The sequence below is a fragment of the Trichechus manatus genome, unplaced genomic scaffold (assembly GCF_000243295.1).
Source record: "Trichechus manatus latirostris isolate Lorelei unplaced genomic scaffold, TriManLat1.0 scaffold00266, whole genome shotgun sequence".
Taxonomy (NCBI): Eukaryota; Metazoa; Chordata; class Mammalia; order Sirenia; family Trichechidae; genus Trichechus; species Trichechus manatus.
The window spans coordinates 700,466-719,552 of record NW_004444202.1 but is presented as its reverse complement, the minus strand read 5'-3'; the positions used below and the strand labels follow the sequence as shown (position 1 = coordinate 719,552).

The 19,087-nt window shown below is 41.9% G+C and overlaps 1 protein-coding gene across 1 annotated transcript in view; it reads left to right on the top strand.

The window, feature by feature from the left end:
* Positions 1-19,087, top strand: part of EPB41L3 (erythrocyte membrane protein band 4.1 like 3) — a 183,362-nt gene that overhangs the window by 109,281 nt on the left and 54,994 nt on the right. The window contains exons 4-5 of the mRNA XM_023724879.1: positions 14,178-14,282; positions 15,784-15,900. Of these exons, the coding sequence (XP_023580647.1) occupies positions 14,178-14,282; positions 15,784-15,900 (222 nt within the window). The remainder of the gene's footprint in view (positions 1-14,177; positions 14,283-15,783; positions 15,901-19,087) is intronic.

Sequence of the window (19,087 nt, the reverse complement as noted above, 5' to 3'; positions counted from 1 at the left end):
TGCCAGTAAAGCTGGTGTGCGATGGTATCTCACTGTGGTTTTCATTTACATTTTCTCTGATGGCCAGTGATCGCGAGCATTTCCTCATGTGTCTGTTGGCCGCTTGAATGTCTTCTTTGGTGAAGTGTCTGTTCATTGCCTTTGCCCATTTTTTAATTTGATTATTTTTCTTTTTCTTGTAGAGGTGTTGGATTTTCCTGTAGATTTTATAGATTAGACATTTGTCAGATTTGTAGTAGCCAAATTCTTTTTCCCAGTCTGTAGGTTCTCTTTTTCCTCTTTTGGTGAAGTCTTTTGATGAGTGTAAGTGTTTAATTTTTAGGCGCTCCCAATTATCTGGCTTATCTTCTGGAGTTTGTGTGCTGTTGGTTATGGTTTATGTCCTGTCAATGCCGTGTATTAGGGCCTCTAGTGTTGATCCTATTTTTTTCTTATGATCTTTATAGTTTCTGGTTTTACATGTAGGTCTTTGATCCATTTTGAATTAGTTTCTGTGTATGGTGTGAGGTATTATTCTTATATTTTTTCGATCATCAATGCCTTCCAGAGTTGAAAAGTGGCAGAACTGCAGATTCATGCTCCTTCAATTCGTATTGTTAAAACTTGTGTTTTCGTTGCATTGCTTATAGCTCTTTTATTTGACCAAATGAGTTATAAATCACCGCTTGGTTGAGTTTTATTGTTTTGTCTTCCTTTTTTTTGAGAATTGTTTTAGGGGATTAAATAGTTCCTCAAACAGAAAAAAAAAAAATTCTCAAAGTTACATGTCATTCAGTTGCTAACATGGTTATTTTACGTGATTCGGGTTTCCGTTTTTGTCTCTCTCAAGCATTCCTCTTTCCTAGGCATCCTTTTCTGCATTCATTCTGCACACGTTGGCTTAATGACTTGAATTCTTAGCAGATTAGCAGCAGGAAATGTTGTCTGACAGTTCACTGCCAACATCTCCTATGTGTGATATGAAACTCTTTGTCAAAAACCAAGCTTCATGTTTTTGCTGGCCAAGAAGAAGCATGCTTCACAGGAAAGCTATTATCTACTGCAGTGTGTGTCTCTGAGCACAAAAGGCTCCTTTCCAACAGAGGCTGAAATTGCTACAACAAATGAAGGCAGGAAGGGCTTATGGCTGAAAGAAAAACGCCTCTTAGAAAAAGGTGGAGGGGCTTAATGTGCAGGCAGGGACTTTTGTCATTAATGTGCTGGAAGTGTTTGTGCGCTAAATGCAAAGATCTTGTTCAAAATGTAGGTCAACTATTGCATTTGAACAGTTCATTTTTGTTTTGACAGTACTACATGCCGTATTTATAGGTGACCATCGTATGTTTTAGCATAGAATGTACCAAAATGTGCCAATATACCCAAACATTTTAAAGACCACTTGGGAGGGGCATGTTAAAATATAATTGGATGTACACTCAGTTTAGTGATGATAGTACCATTTTTTGAACAGTTTCTCAGTTTTGTCTATGCAGTGGAGTCCCTGGATGGTGCAGTTAACGCACTTGGCTGCTAACTGAAAGGTTGGATGTTTGAATCCACCCAGAGGTGCCTTGGAAGAAAGGCCTGGCAGTCTACATCTGAAAAACCAGCCATTGAAAACCCTGTGGAGCACAGTTCTACTCTGACACACAGGGGGTCACCACGAGTTGGGGTTGATTTCAGTGGCGACTGATTTTTTCAGCTGACCCCTGTATAGTAAGAAGGGGTTTGTTTTTCACAACAGTGATATGATGGCTTTTTTTCTTTAATTTCCTTGCAGAAGAAATACCTGTGAAATTTTAGCATTACAGACTCTAAATGTATCGGGCTCCTTGTCAAGGAGCTTAGTAACAGCCACCAGGATTTGGGGTTCATTGCTTCCCCTGAGCTAGGCAGTGTGCTGTCTGGTGTCGTACCTCACTTGGTGCAACAACCCTACGAGGAAGTGCCCGTGTCATTTCTAGTTTGTGATCAAAGGCTGGAAAGCTCAGCGAGGTTAAATAACTTGTCTGATTTCACAAAGTAGAACCAGGATCCGACCTCAGAACTATCTGATATACCCCACTTGTAATGGGATGATGGGAAAGCAAACTGGAATACATAAGAATATCCATTTTAAAGGTGTTTAAATAATGCTAGTTGAATTCTGATCTCTAGGTAGTTTAGACATGGAAATAAATCATGTATGTTCACTATATTGTGTTTAAAAAGTCAAGACCAGGAAACAGTACCCTATTCATACTTTACAGAACATTCCAGATCCTCATTGCTAACTTGACTGAGAGTATAGTAGAATTATTGATTGACTGATAGTATTTGAAAGAAGTAACCGTCAGGGTTTTCTGAAGAGCTGATTGCTCATGAAGTTCAAGAAATGTCTGGCAATATAGGTAACATCTAGAAAGAGGAAATTTGATCTCTGCCCTTCACGTCAGCCCTGTACACATACGCTGCCCAGAGCACGCTGGGGATTAGACATAGGCGGGAGGATCCTGTTGGGAAGGGGGTCCACTTGGGTAGGCATACAAGTCCTGCCCTATGGGGATGAATTCTGGCAGCAGGGATGTGGATAATGGACTTCCTGCTGTACTTGCTCTGAGGCTTTGGGGCTTGGTGGTAGAATTCTCGCTGTCCGCGTTAGAGACCCGGGTTTGGTTCCTGGCCGGTTCACCTCGTGTGTGTGGCCACTGTCTGTCATTGGAGGCTTACATGCTGCTGTGATGCTGAGCAGGTGTCAGTGGAGCTTCCAGACTGAGAGGGATGAGGAAGAAAGGTCTGGGGGGTCTGCTTCCAAAAATCAGCTAGCAAAAACCCCATGGATCACGACAAACCAGTCTAACTGCATTTCTTTGCGTTGTACGTAGGGTCGCCATGCGTTGGGGGCCGACTCGCCAGCAGCTCACACACCTGATTGAACTTTCATTGAATGTACATCTGAGACAGGAATTAGATGCCTCTAAGGCAACTGTGTGTCTTGCTTCTTAGAACTTCCAAGCTGCAGCTCTCTTGAAAGGGTTTATGAGCTGTTTTCCACATCAGACTCCATCTGGGTTTGAACCTTAGTATTCTCCCAGTGTGAATTAAAAACAAAAACGTCTCCATTGAAATTTAAGAGCAGACAGTGCTTTTCCATACCAAATCTAATACAGGAGGAAAGCCCAAGAAAAGCTGATTTGCACAGAGTCCAGGTGTGACGGGCTCAGACACTGAACTGTAGGGTTTAGTGAGCTGTTCCTGTGCCCCCCCAGTACTTGGGTTAAGTGGTGGTGGTGCAGATCATTTTAGAAATAGACTTTTGATCACCCTTCAGAAATGAGGAAAATAGAGTAAATTCAGTAAGGAAAAATGCAGTTGAGGAAGATAGCATGACCAAAAAAAAAAAAAAAAAAAGATGGCATTTTCTTTCAGCATTAATCCACGATAATGTGAAAATGCCTTTTTGAATTCATGCCAGTAGCGCATGTCGGGCTCCTAAGTTGAATGCTTTCTGTGCTCTGGACGGTATATCAAAGGCAGTAAAAAGGCTGAACCATTTGTGCTCCTTGGAGCAAACATACAAGTTCACAAAATCCTGCAATACATGGCAGAATATCCAAAAGAAAATCAGTGGTCTGTCTGAGGACGATATATGAGAGACAGAATAAAGTACACTTACCCATGTTGACACTCTGATAAAAGGATACAAAAACGTCTGTCTTTCTGAAACTTCTCGATATCATAGCTCTAAAATCTTTTCTTGTATTAACATGAGTAGTTCAAGCCTCACTCAGTATACCAAGGCTTCTTTTTTCTTTCTTCTGTGTCACAGTTTAGAGAAACGCACGCATAATGTTTCTGAGAAGCCTCAGGACACGTGTGCGTGCATGTGGCCTGGTGCCGCTCTAGGCTTAGTCCCTCCCCTTCCTGAGAAGGAGCAACTGCTGATTAGCTTCAGTTCCTGGACAAAGCAGCTTGCTCTTTCTCATTTTCTTCATGATTGTGCAGCTTGGGAGAGATAAGAACTGTAACCCATCTTCTAAAGATAAAAGATTGTATTTGACTCAACAAATTTCTCTCATTTCAGCTTTTCACCTTTGCCCAAAGAGAGCTTCATTCAGGCTGATTCAGAGCCTTGTGAGAGGGAAGGAAGAAACTAACTCTATTGTAGTCTTGCGCTGAGATTGAGTGCAATTTGTGTTTCCTGCTTCTGCACTCCTTGTCTTCAGCACAAACTTCAGAAGTGATTTCGAGGGACTTGAATGTGGACGTTATGCGCATTTCCAGAAAGCTCTGTGTGCCATAGGTCCCGGGCACCTCCCTCATGTCATGCCTCCCTGGGCCCAAGGCTGTATTCCTCATGGTCACCTCAGACACCTGCTTGGGAAGCTGGTACCATGTCTGCCCTATTACAAAGAGCAAATCAAAACTTGCATTAACCTACCTGGGGTCATTCTTTGGTAACATGGCAGGATCTTGAGTAAAGGTCTCTATTTTAGCTATACAAAAAATCCGTTGCCGTTGAGTTGGTTCTGACTCACAGTGACTCTGTAGGACAGAGTAGAACTGCCTCATGGGATTTTCAAGGAGCGTCTGGTGGATTCGAACTGCCGACCTTTTCGTTAGTAGCCCAGCTCTTAACCACTGTACTACCAGGGCTGTGCAAAGGCTAACATAATTGCTAATTCATATGTTTTACTCATAGCTGGAAATGCGAGTTAATTTTCTTTTCTTCCTGTCAGTGATGGGTGGTGTATTATTTCTCATTTGAATTATTTTATTTTAGCATTTAGCTGATTTGTCATTTCTTGAGCAGTTACATTTCCCACAAAAATTTATTGGGAAGGATGTCTGCAGCTTCTAAACATGGGTATATATATATAGATAGATAAATGAGGGTTTGTGCACGAGGCCTGAGAGGAACTGGATCACTTCTAAACTAAATCCAAAAAAATGCAGATTTGCTTTTAAAAACAGTGAATTACTTTAGTGTTCATATTTAAGTGTCTTTAACTTAAAAGGATAACTTAGCTTAAAGTGTGCCTTTCAACCACGCCGGCGTGAGTCTGCCCGAGGAGCTTAAAAAAATGCAGAAGCCTTGGGCCCACGTGCAGACACTGTCACTCCATTCCACAGTCTGCTGGGGAAATGGCGGAGGTGGGGCCTGGACACTGGCATTCTTTAATTGCTTCCAGGATCCTCAGTTTCAAACCATTAGTTTAAAATATTGCTTCTGTGACATTGGTTAAGAATGAGAAAATTGTTATGTGAAGTTCACCCAGTTACGTTTTTAATCTCTTACTAGCATTTGACCAAATATGAGGCCCTATAAGAGAGAAAATACAGGGGCACGGTCCCAGTCCTAGTGTCTGTGAGGTGTAGGCACAGACGGCTGTGGCGTAGGAAGAGTATGTGAGTGCCCACACCGTGCTCTAAAGGCTCCCGTCTTCAAAGAGGGAGAAGTCATGTTTGGCTGCGAGGCCAGGAAGTCTTACAGAAGTGGCACTGAGAAGGGCCTTGAAGGATGAGAGGGTGTGACAGGCGGCAGCAAGGCAGAGCACTTCAGACAGAGCACAGCTGCCTGAGCAAACCCAGACATAGGGAAGTCCCACCTTTTCAGGGAACCGTACGAGCGCAGAGTGTAGTAGTCACGGGCACGGTCTAGGTATCAGTACAGAGCCATCAGGCGAAGGCCTCATCGCTGATAATCCGTCATGGCCATGTTGAGAGCAGCAAGGCACCATGGGGAGTGTTTGAACAAGTCATAAAGTTTCTCTTCCTAACTCTGGCTGTTGTGACTGCGGTGGGTTAGGACACAGTTAGCTGGGGAATCTCTTAGAAGACAAAGTATAAAGACGGCCTGCAAGTAGGGTAGGTAGGGTGGGAACAAAAGTTTACTAATTGCCGCCAAAGTAGGATGAGCCCTACTAGGTAATACTGCAGTGTGGGACAAGGAGAACGTGGGGTCGAGGTAACGCTTGTCGTCTCGGTGACTTGGGAGAGCCGTGTTTCCGGTGAGAGAAGGAAGCTCGTGCAGAGCACTTGCAAGTTGGCCCTGGGCAGGAGCAGAAGGAAATACGCTGCCAATGAGACACTGAGACTATCAGTATGGGTAACACCTATTGTGTTTTGCAATGGAGTTGATTCTGACTCAGCAACTCTACAGGACAGAGTAGAACTGCGCTGTAGGGTTTCCAAGGAGCAGCTGTTGGATTCCAACTGCCAACCTTTTGGTTAGCAGCTGAACTCTTAGCTGCTGCGCCACCAGGGTTTCCTGAAACAAACCTGTTTCAATCCATGATTCCGTAGTGATAATGTAAAACAGAAAATCTAATTGGTGACTGTTCAGTGACGCTAGGGAGCCAACTCATTGCTTTGAAAATGTATAAAAGGAAAGAAGCAAACATTTATCCTCACTTTCGGAATCAACCTGTACCGTTGGGTAAACAAATAATTCTGATAGAGAGAAATATATCTTTATAGGTGCATTTCAGCTAACAAATGAAGAAGGAATGACTAGACTTAGAATATCACCATTCTGCAACCTTGAATGAATGGATCGAGGCAGTGATCGTCATTGGCCGCTAACACCACAAAAGGCTAGCAGTCATTTGATGCCTCCTGATGAGATCGTAAGGAAAGAGCCAGGAAGTGGAGGATTGTGGATGAAGAGAGACTAAAGCGATGTATCAGCCATCACCCAACTGCAGTGTATGGATTTATCAAACAAACAGAGGAAAGAGGCTTTGAAGCAATTGGGGAAATTAAACGACTGACTAGATACTTGATAATATTAAGGAATTAATTGTTTAAGTGTGATAAAGGTCTTGAGATTATAGTTTTTAAAAAAATAAAGAGACTTTATCTTTTACATATATACAAGTATAGTGCGTATGTATGTGTGTGTATATACATACGTATACACGTATATATTGTTGTTAGGTGCCATCGAGTTGGTTCTGACACATAGCGACCCTGCGTACACCAGAAGGAAACATTGCCCAGCCCTACGCCATCCTCACAGTTATTGTTACGTTTGAGCCCATTGTTGCAACCACTGTGTCAGTCCATCTCATTGAGGGTCTTCCTCTTTTTCGCTGACCCTCTACCAAGCATGATGCCCTTCTCCAGGGTCTGTTCCCTCCTGATAACATGTCCAAAGTATGTGAAACGATGTCTTGCCATCCTCACTTCTAATGGCATTGTGGCTATACTTCTTCCAAGACAGATTTGTTCGTTCTTTTGGCAGTCTGTGGTATACTCAATATTCTTGGCCAACACCATAATTCAAAGGTGTCAATTCTTCTTTAGTCTTCCTTGTTCATTGTCCAGCTTTCACATGCATATGAGGTGATTGAAAATATCTCGGCTTGGATCAGGCACACCTTAGTCCTCAAAGTGACATCTTTGCTTTCTGACACTTTAAAGAAAGTCTTTTGCAGCAGACTGGCCTAATGCACCACCATTGTACTGTGGTGGCTTGCATGTTGCTATGATGCTGGAAGCTATGCCACCTGTATTTCAAATACCAGCAGGGTCACCCATGGTGGGCAGGTTTCAGTGGAGTTTCCAGACTAAGACAAACTAGGAAGAAGGACCTGATGATCTACTTCTTAAAAAATTGGCCAGTGAAAACCTTATTAATAGTAGTAGAACATCGTTTGGTATAGGTGCCGGAAGATGAACCCCTCAGGTTGGAAGACACTCCAGATACGAGTGGGGAAGAGCTACCTCCTCAAAGTAGAGCTGACCTAAAGACGTGGATGGGACCCTCATTTGCTGATGTGGCGTGACTCAAAATGAGAAGAAACATCTGCAACACCCATTAATTGTTGGAAACCGGGAATGACAAGTTGAAGAGGAATAGCATTGCATTCGTCATCAGAAAGAACATTTCAAGATCTAACCTGAAGTATATCACTGCCAGTGATAGGATAATATTCATACACCTGTGTCTTAGGCTGGTTTCTCTAGAGAAGCAAAACCAGTAAAGCATGCATGTATGTATATATATATATAGAGAGAGAGAGAGAGAGAGATTTGTATCGAGGAAGTGGCTCACGCGGTTTTTAGAGGCTGTAACGTCTCAAGTCCGTGGGGCAGGAAGGAGGCTTCTCCTGATTCACGTAGCTGCAGGGGCTGGTGAACCCAAGATCGGCAGACTGGAGAGCAGGGCTGTTTCTCACAGGCTGTGAAGATCGATGAATCTCAAGATTGGCAGGCAAGACTGCAGGTAAGCTGCTAGCGCAAGTCCCAAGAAGTGGAGGTCAGATGAACAGGAGCCAGCTGCAGATTCCAAAACAAGCGAAAATCCCTGCAAACGAAGGAAAGACTAGGCGGCGGAGGGTGGAGAGATGAAGGCTGAGGGGGTGGTGAGCCGCCACAGGCCCCATCCCCGCTGGTACCACTCACAGCAGATCCCATTGTGGGGGTGATCACGTATCACATCTCAACGGGGAAGTGATCACAGCATTATACGACTGCCAAATCACCAAGAATCATGGCCCAGCCAAGCTGACACACAGTCTTATCTATCCCAGCCTACAAGGAAGACCAGTTAATTTGACTATTAGTCACATTTACCCACCAACCACTAATGCTAAAGATGAGGAAATTGAAAATTTTTACCAACATCTGCCGTCTGAAATTGATCAAACATACAATGGAATGTATGAAGTATGATTCTAGGAAAATTGGAGGTTGTCAGAAATGAAACGGAACGCATAAATATCAATATCCTAGGCGTTAGTGGAAGTCCTAGTGGTGCAGTGGTTAAGAGCTCGGCTGGTAATCAAAAGGTCAACAGTTTGAGTCCACCAGCTGCTCCTTGAAAACCCTACGGGGCAGTTCTACTCTGTCCTGTAGGGCCACTGTGAGTCAGAATCAGCTCAACGACCCCTAACAGCAACAGGCATTAGTGAGCTGAGATGAACTGGTATTGACTATCTCAAATCAGACAATCACATGGTCTGCTATGCAAGGAATATACATATATATGTGTGTATATGTATGTGTGTGTGTATATAAGTGTATGCATGTGTGTGTGTGTATATATATATATAAGTTATTTACTTCTGAAATCGTTCTGAATAACTGGGGGGAAGGAATTGAGCGTTACTGTAGATACAAGGCTGTGATCCTGACATGGGAATTGTGGAAATGGGGCGGTGAGTATTTGCAGCTCCGTTATCTCATCCTATTTTTGTACATGTTTGAAATCTCGTGTTCTAAAAGTTTTAGCAATAATTTTTAAAATTGCTCCTCTAAAGTGCCGCATAAAAGCAACGATTTTAAAACAAACTTTATCAACTCTACAGATGTGTGATTTTTTCACATGACAGGTGTTTGAACCCAGCTGCACATCTGAATCACCAGAGGGCTTGTTAAATACAGACTCCTGGGCCCACCCCCGGAGGTTTTGATTCCGTAGATCTGGGGTGGGGCCTGGGAATTTTGATTTCCGAGAAGTTACCAGGTAACTTGGTTGGTGAGCCATATGTTGAGAATCAGTGTTTTACAAAAATTATTGTAGAAATCTTCTGGAATGACCCTTGTGGAAAATTTCATTAATGCTGCAGAAGAGCTTATTTCATGTGCTATATTTGAGTGGTGATGGCGGGCCTGTCCTTTTGAATTTAGTGAGAGAAGGAAGCCTCGGAGCCTTCGCTCGTGCATCCTTTCAGTTGCGTCTGGTTTGGATTACCTAGTAGCTCAGTGAAGCACACGGGAAGTCACATCGATCTGTTGCCCAGATCACGTTGGCTTCGTTCTCAGGCACTTTAGACTTAGGTTCCTGGGTGTGTGCGTGGCATGGAGGAGGATGGCAGCCTTTTTCTATAATGGTTTCACTTCTATCATTGCTTTGTGTTGTAACTAAAGTTTTTCTGTAATGTCTAGTGTTAATAAAAATGTGGCTTTTATACACTAAGGTTAAAGCAGGAGTCCTGGGTGGTGCAGACAGTTAAGATGCTCAGCTGCTGACTGAAAGGTTATTGAGTTGAGTCCACCCAAAGACTCCTCGGAAGAAAGGCCTGGTGATCTACTTCCGAAAAATCAGCCATTGGAAACCCGTGGAGCGCAGTTCTACTCTGACACACACGGGGTCGCCATGGGTCAGAATCGACTCCATGCAGCTAGCAACGACAGCTCAATTCTTGACTTACAAGGGCTGTGAGTAACAAAGGCATTGGCAGTCAGGTGCCTAGATTTGATCGCTTACTAAGGCATCGTGTCTTTGGGAACCATAATACTTAACATAATTTCTCCACGGTTTTCATTCTGATTGTGGCGCTTTAGTTACATATGAAATGTTATCACCTCAAGTACACACAGATGTCAACAAGGAGAAATAATTGACTTGAAAAGTTGAATAATGTGCTAGGAAAAAAAAATCTGAGTTTGAAGAACCAGGAGTTTTGTAGATTTAGGAGAGATCTAAGAGGTGATCCAGTCCAGGGTGGAAAATAGATCACGTCCTGTCCCAACCCCATCAAAGTACATTTTTCTCATTGCCACGTGGAGAGAGTGATAATTCCTTAGTAATGTTTGCCGTAGCACAAGGGGGCCTACTTATAGCCACAAGCCCATAATTGCCTTGATGCATAGTCTCACTGAAGGACGAGGAAATGGAGGCCCCCAAAATTGAAAGACATTTCCAGAGTCACCCACTAGCTAGTGGCTGTGCTGATATTTAGGAGGTGGGAATCTGAGTGTTTCCATAAACCATCGACAATAGATTATAAACGACTGATCTAAGTACTTAGGGCCAAAAAGAAAAGAAACTGTAGTGTTCACAGTGTTTAAAATATTCTGTAGGAAAAGATCTGGTCTCCTCCAGCGACAGTTCGAGGTCATCTATAAAAAGTAACTTGCGAGAAGCTGGAAAAGCGAGGAGCCAGCTAGCACAGCAGTCTATGCCTGAGCTAATCCTTGCCAGCGTTCGGCAGGTGGAGGGACACAGCAGCTGAAGGACAGCCAAGGTCAACAGTGACCAAGGCTGTCGGTCCCTCCATGGAGGGGCTGGCTGTGGTCTGTGGGTCAGAGGTGTGGGAGGCAGTGAGTGAAGAAAAACCTAGTAATGTTTTTGTTTTGTTTACTCATTGAGAAAGCACTTGGCCAGACACTGCTGTGTATCCATGTGTTTTGTGTGTGTGAATACTATAGTGTAGCTAAAGCAGTTAGGTAGTCGGCAGATAATAGACGTCTGAAGAGAGAGCAGGGCGTGTTAGCACTGCAGCTGCCTATGTACCATGGGGAGTTGTATACGTGCTCCAAGAGAAAAGACGCATGATAAATTCTGCGCTAGCTGTTCTTCCATTTGCCAGACACTTGGGCTATAATGATAGCTGTCATTTGTGGAGTGCGTGGTATGTGCTACCACTTGGCCGGGTTTTAATACATTATTTTATTTAATGTCAATCATTCTGAAGAAGTAGGCGGTATCATATCTGTTTCTGAGGCTTCTAAGCATCATGTCGTTTTCCCAAACCGTTTCTATGTAGAAAACATCCACTCATTTTACAGAGGGAAAAACAGAGTTTCACATACCTGCGAGGGACACGAAGTGAGATTCAGACCCAGGTTTACCCACTTCTAAAGACACCGCTCATAACTGTTACATAATACTGCCATTTGCATCTAAATTCTCTGAACCTCTGTGTTCTTATTTGTAAACTAGAGATGACACCAAAGAAGCGCGTTGGGAGAACCAGTTTTTTTAATGAAAACTTTATGATTTTATCAAGCATTATTTAGAAATAATATGCAGTTATTAATAAATAAAAGACTCAAGCCAGCAAGCAGCATTTCATAGTCATATCATTTATTCATATCCAGCGAACGTTATTATGTAGTTTTGCTAACATTAATTTATTTTCATTCTTTATGGAACTATTGTTTCAAGAACATCATTGATTAACTGGCTAGAATTTAGTCTTTACTTTTCTATCATAAATTTGTCTTTTTTACTAACTAGTCGTGGTTGAAGGGCCTGAGTAATTAACTTTCAGTATAGTTAACGGCTACACGGAGAGACACACCACCTACAGGTCTTTTGGATGCTTATTATTTTGGCACAGATAATTTATCATATCTCATCTGTCTTTTTATTACATTAAATCTTCAAGACAAATACACTTAATGCGTTAGATGGGAAACGTTAGCACCAACAAAGAAAAGTAGTTTAGCTTAGTTATTGCTGGTTAATCCACCTCAGACTCCAAGGCCACGTCTAATCCTTGGAAGGATTAGATGAAAATAGGATACAGTGAGGTCAGTGTCATGTTATTGAAGCCCATTTTAATCAAAGGATCTGAATGAAAATTGATCTTCCAACCAGAAAAACATAACTAGGACTTAGAGAAATACCGTAATGAGTTAGGCTGATGGATTGTTTTCCCGCTGGACTACCTTTTTCCTTTCTCCATCTGATTGCTTTGCGGTCAAAGAGACATGTTGTTTGTGTGCTGCCGAGTTGATTCCGACTCATAGCGACCCTGCAGGACAGAGTAGAACTGCCCCGTAGGATTTCCTAGGCTGAAATCTTTCCAGGAACAGACCTCCAGGTCTTTTCTCCCACGGAGCGAGCAGCTGGTGAGTTTGAGTGGCCAACCCTCCAGTTAGCCGCCTAGCGCTTAACCATTGTGCCAGCGGGGCTCCCTGGTCAGATGAAGCACATTGATTTATGTATTTATATATGATAAAATTGCCTTTAAACTTAATGAAGATTTTGTTGCATTTAATTAGAAAGATTTGCTCTAAAGTAAGTTAAGAGAATGTTCAGAACGGTAATAAAATCTGAAATTTATGGCAAACTTTAATTAAAAAACAAAAATAAACTAATGAAGTTGTAGTTTAACAGACTTCAGAGAGTGCTTCATAGCCAGAACTTCTAAGTACGGACTGGAATGGAAAGTTCTAAGTGAGGATCTGGCTAATTCAAGGAATACGCGGAACTGAGTGAGGATCTTCTGAAGTCTGCCCTTCACTGACGCTTTGTACTCTCGTTCACTGTCAGGGTTTTTATATTTTATAAGATATTTGAGGCTTCCAAGCATCACATTGTTTTCTCAAGCTAAACAAGCAAAAAACCAAACCCGTTGCCATCAAGTGGATTTCGACTGATGGTGACCCCATGTGTATCAGAGTGCAGTGTGCTCCATAGGGTTTTCAGTAGCTGATTTTTTATTTTTTATTTTTTTTATTGTACTTCAGGTGAAGGCTTACAGAACAAATAGTTTCTCATGAAACAGAAGTATACATATTGTTTTATGACATTGGTTAACAGCCCCACAACATGTCAACCCTCTAACTTCTCAACCTTTTTTTTTTTTTTTGGTGAAAATACCCATAGCCAAAGATACACCATTTCAAAAATTTCTACATGCCCAGTTCAGTGACATCGACTATGCTCTTCGAATTGTGCTGTTATTCTCACTTAAGATGAAGGCTTATAGAACAAAATAGTTTCTCATTTAACGGTTACTACCAATGTTGCCCTATGACAATGGTTAACAATCTCACAACACATCAACAGTATCCTTACTCAACCTTGGGTTCCCTATCACCAGCTTCCTTGTCCCCTCTGCTTTCTGGCCCTTGTCCCTGGACTCCTGTACCTCGCCAGTCTCATTTGGTTTTACAGGGCTGTCCAGTCCCAGGCTGAATGGTGAACCTCGGAGATAACTTCACCACTGAGCTAAAAGGGTGTCTGGGGGCCACACTCTCGGGGTTTCTCCAGTCTCCTTTAGGCCAGCAGTGGCTGATTTTTTAGAAGTAGATCTCCAGGCCTTTCTTCTGAGGTACCTGTGGGTGGACTTGAACCTCCAACCTTTTGGTTAGCAGCCAAGCGCATTAACCGTTTGCACCACCCAGGTACAAACCCATTGTAGGTTTATTCCACTCTATTGAGCTTTTCTGCTAGTTAAACATGAGATGGTGAGGTGGTCGGTGACATGAGGCAGTGAGGTGACCGGGGACGAGACGGCGAGAGGGGACGGGGGACGAGGCAGTGAGAGGGGACCGGGGACGCGCGAGGCGGCGAGAGGGGACTGGGGACGAGGCGGCGAGAGGGGACCGGGGACGAGGCGGCGAGAGGCGATCAGTGAAGTGATCCCAGTTGTTGCTCGCTTGCGGACAGTTACAGCAAACAGTGTTTAACATTGTATCCAGTCGCGTTCCTGGCAGTTGACAGAACTTTCTGTGTGTTGATCTGTCTTCCCCAGAAGCGCTCCAGAGGTCAAGTGCTGTTTGATAAAGTGTGCGCACACCTGAACCTGCTGGAAAAGGACTACTTCGGGCTTACGTATCGAGACGCTGAAAACCAAAAGGTGAGAGATGAAAAGCAGATACAAAATAAAACGGACCGAGCTGTTCATTCCTGCATGCAGGTGAGCTAAGACTAGACAGGTGGATCATTTTTCCATCGCCCCTCCCATCCCCACACTTTCGACTTTAAATCCCTAAATCGCCTTACTTCCTCGAGAAGGAAATTACTTACAACTTTCTTTCATCTCGATTGTTCTGGAAACAGTGAGTCAGCTCTTCTGTTTTCCATGTTTCAGTTATTTATTATTCCAGAGAAACATTTTGCATGTTGCTTTTTTGGATGGCATATTGCACCAGATAGTTTGACCCAACAAGACTCAAATACACTGATACTTGTGTAGAAAACATGTTTATATCCCAGAGTTGTGTGAAGATACTAGGGTTGTGACGTAAACTGTTAGGCAGTTGAAGATTGGGGCTGCTGTGCTATTTTTAACTCATCTCATTATGCTTTCATATTCTTTCCAAATCAGAATATGAGATGAATGGGTCATTTGCCGACTGAGACACATCTAATACATTCAGTAGGCGTTTCCTGTGTGATACAATGCCTGTGTTGACTCCAACATCTGATGGATGCAGCCTATTCAGGGCTCTGCCTCACTCATCCCTGTAACTACCTGAAAATAGAGAACGTTCCCATTGTATTGGTGGTGGAAATAGAGTCACAGAAATTTTTTCATAGATTACTTGTTTTGGTATTGTGGAACTAGTTATATTCAATACCAACTGAATTCAACAGACTGAATTCACTGTTAAACATCTGATTTTCCGGGTGAGAAAAATCACAAATCTCAAAGGAGTGTTCATTTGTGAGGGAAGTTTTCCAGACAAGTAAGTGCATGAGAATCTGCAGTCACGGGAACCACCGATGTGGGACTGAATGGCCAGAACATCAGTGTGTCGAGTTCCATGTATTTTTAATTTATTCTGATAACGTGTTTGAGCAGACTCATCCTCGAATTTTTTTCTCTTATTTTTGTGCTAGCTTGAATTCCTGAAGGCAGTGAGTAAAAGAAAAAGAATTTTGTCAAGCACGAATTGTGTCCCCACACGGGTTTTCTCATTTCCTCTCTTAGCCCAGTGCCTGGGCCTCATGGTGCCCAGGCCTCACGGCGCCCAGGCCTCACGGCGTCCAGGCCTCATGGTGCCCGGGCCTCACGGCGCCCAGACCTCATTGCACCCAGACCTCATGGCACCCAGGCCTCACGGCGCCCTGACCTCATAATGCCTGTGCCCCACGGCACCCAGGCCTCATGGTGCCCACGCCTCATGGCACCCAGGCCTCACGGCGCCCTGGCCTCACCACACCCAGGCCTCACAGTGCCCATGCCCCACAGCACCCAGCGGGGAAGGACCGCTGCTCAGAGGCTTTCCAACAACCAGCTCGTTGGTGGATGTCACCGTTGGGGGTTGGCCGTGTTAGTGGATGTCTGTCTCTGATCAACATGAATTAATTTTTATTTTCTTTGATTCAAATTAAAAATATCATTTCCTTTTCAGAATTGGCTGGACCCTTCTAAGGAAATAAAAAAACAGATTCGAAGTAAGTTCTGTTGGACTGTTCTCTATGGGAATGTGAAGAGTTGTAGAGGGCGGGGGTGCCTGCGTTTGCAGCACGTACTCAACTGACTACTGTGACTATGAACTTTTTTGAGAGACAGATTAAAATCTCAAATTTGATCTTTGGCAGGTTGGTCTAGCTCAGATAGTACTCATATTTAATAAGCACAACCCAGGAATTAAAATGAATCTGACACTTGACCTATTCCCCATGTGTTCATAGATGTAAAATACATGATTCCGTCAAGTGAAGCTGCAAATGGCAATTAGCCATTTAAAATTTCCAGTCTCAATTACTAATGGTATCTTGAGCCTAACTGCCACAAAAATATAAAAATCAAGCTAAAAGAAATAGTCATTTGGTAGTTCCGAAATGAAGTAACGAATCAGTGAAATTTACTGTCTTCTGACCACCTCTTTCCTTTGTCCCTGAAGGTGCGTTAAGAAATGCATATTTTACCTTCTCATGGATCAAGCAATTGTGTGAGCAACTCACAAAATTAAAATATAAGTAGCTAATAAATATGGGACAAGCTGGTAAATTTTACTAATAATTAAGTGCAACTTAGAATGTGGCATTTTTCACCTATTTGGATTAGCAAAGATTTAAAAAGTTTAATAACACACTGCATTGGCAACTATACGTATATAGTTGATAGAAGTATACATTGATGCTCTCCTTTAAGAGGGCAGTTTGGCAATATTTGTTAAAAGTGTGCATACTCTTTGACACTTGATTCTACATGTAGAACTTTATTCAGCGTATGTGCAAGAGAGAAAATGTGCTGTGTGTACAAACACGAAACTTCATTATAATACTGTTTGCAGTGGGAAAAGACTGGAAGCATCTTAAATGTCCAGTTGTCAGGAAATGGTTAAATCAATCATAGACTATTTGCACCATCAAATATTACTACGCAGCTGTTAAAAAAGAATGAGGTAGAGTAAAAATGTCTTAGTGCTCCTTAGAGAAAATCAGGTGGTAGACTATAACATGATCCCATTTGTTTAAAACAAGACATGCACATATAAATTTATGGAAAAATTTTGGAAGGCCGTGAAAGATATTAACAGTAATTACCTCCAAACTGCAGTGTAGGGAATTGAGAAAGAGAATTTTTTTTATTTTTTACATTTTCTGTAGCTCTCACTTTACCATAAACATGAATAATCTTTATAATTTGAAATAACGTGTTGATTTTTTAAAGCAATTTATATTCTTACCAATAAAATCTAGATGAATTCTCCTGTCCAACTAATTATAGTTGAAGAATGAATTTAAGACCAATTTATTAATAAGAACATCATTCCCATTTAAGTTTCAACAGTTTATTATTAAAAGAGACAGAAAATATTTCTAGTGCCTTTGAAAATCCTGGGATATCAAAATACCCAAAGTGCTAATAAAAAAGTGAGAAGTGAGTAGTTTAAAATGGTTTGATAGCATATACTATATCAGGAAAAAGAAAAAAATCACTGTACTTCAAAATATTAGGCAGTTTGCTGATTATTTAGACAATTAAAACATCCTTACTATATTTTTTAGAGAAATTTGATGTATCCCCTCACCAGAAACTTGATACTGAAGTAGTTTGATAGAAATGAACAAATAGAGATTGAAGCAGGGACTGCTACAGTTGTGATAAATAAATGGAAACCAGGGCCTCGAACCGGTTCTTCCCAATTTAGTCATGGCCAAGGAAGCGAAACCGGAACAGACCCAAATTTTTAAAATTTGAGTAAACAGGAGTGATAACCAAAACAGGAAAACTTATGGGTGTAAACCCTGCTAGAAAGCTAATCTCCTTAGAAAACAAGGGCAGTGTACATGTTGTATAGCAACCAGATCTCTTGCTCATCAGATTCTGAGCAGAGTCAGAAACAGCAGTGCCCTGCTCAAAGATGGCGGCCAGCCACACCACTTTGAATGTGTGCTGCTCTCCACAGTCCAGCCTATGATCCAGTCTCACGCATCAGGCTCCTGAAGGGGCTCGCTATGCGTCTTCCGAGTCTCCCGTCCCACGGTTTTGACCCATAATTTTTCCCATTCCAGTTATTGTTCTTGATCACCAAATGGTAAAAATTTGGGTCTGTTCCGGTTTCACTTTGTTGGACATGAGTGAGCCGATTCGAACTGGTTTGAATCCCTGGTGGAAACGTTCTTTGTTTCCGAGAGTCCTAATAAAAACAACTTAAGATGATGAATGTATTCTAAGGATCATTTTATATAGAGCTCTTAAAAGCAGATATGCTGAGTATATATCATAACACTATGTACATAAAATCCTCCATAGTCATCTGATTAATGAAATGCTGCATTGTAGTTAGCTAATCAATAATTGCATGTATAAAATTTTCAAGAATAAGCCATAATACTGTTACAAGAAAGCCTTGTATAAGATGGTCTTTCTTTTCTATTGTTAATAGAGTTCTTTTTTTCCTGACCTCCCATTCGTCCTGTCTCCTGCCTTCCTTTGGAAGAGAAAAAAGCTAAGGACACAATCAGTACATGAGAGTTAAAGGATTTATTTCCATCATGCAGATCAGGCAGCGGCACTGCAATGTAAAGAAACCTAAGTGACAGTCTTTCAGATAAAGGAAGAGACAAGGAAAATTGGAATTTAAAAAAAAAAGGATTTAATGTTTTTATCTGTATTCTTTGTTTCCCATCCACTACAATGCCCTCTTCCCACAAAGTTTGTATTCTACCAAGATGGAGTATTTATCATGTCTAATGTAATTATTGTACCATTACCTACCTCCTCTTCCTCAGTGTGGACCGTAAAAGGATATTTCCATCCATTCTATGCTGTAGGTCCAGCATATGTTTATCCAATGAGATCTTAAGGGAATGGAGATGGAACGATAGAGGATTTTAAATTACAAATCTCTGATAAATAAAAAATTGTGGAACTGAAGAATTCATTCTTATAAAGAAAATTCTAATTTTAGCCATCTTTTATGCATGCTGAATCTTAAAATTTCTAAATATACTAGATAGTATATGATATAGTAATGTCGATATGAGTATAGGACAGTAATTTCATGATATGAGTGCCGTGTGCTAAGAAATCTTAAGATTCAGCACGCATATCAGAATTTCTTTGTAAGAATGAACTCTATTCATTTCACAATTTTCTGTTTGTCATGAATTTGCTTCTTGAAGTCCTGTATCGGCCTTACAGAAATATTCATTTTAATGTGTTCAACATGTTTCATTTCCTGTTTCTAGATAGAGTCAGTC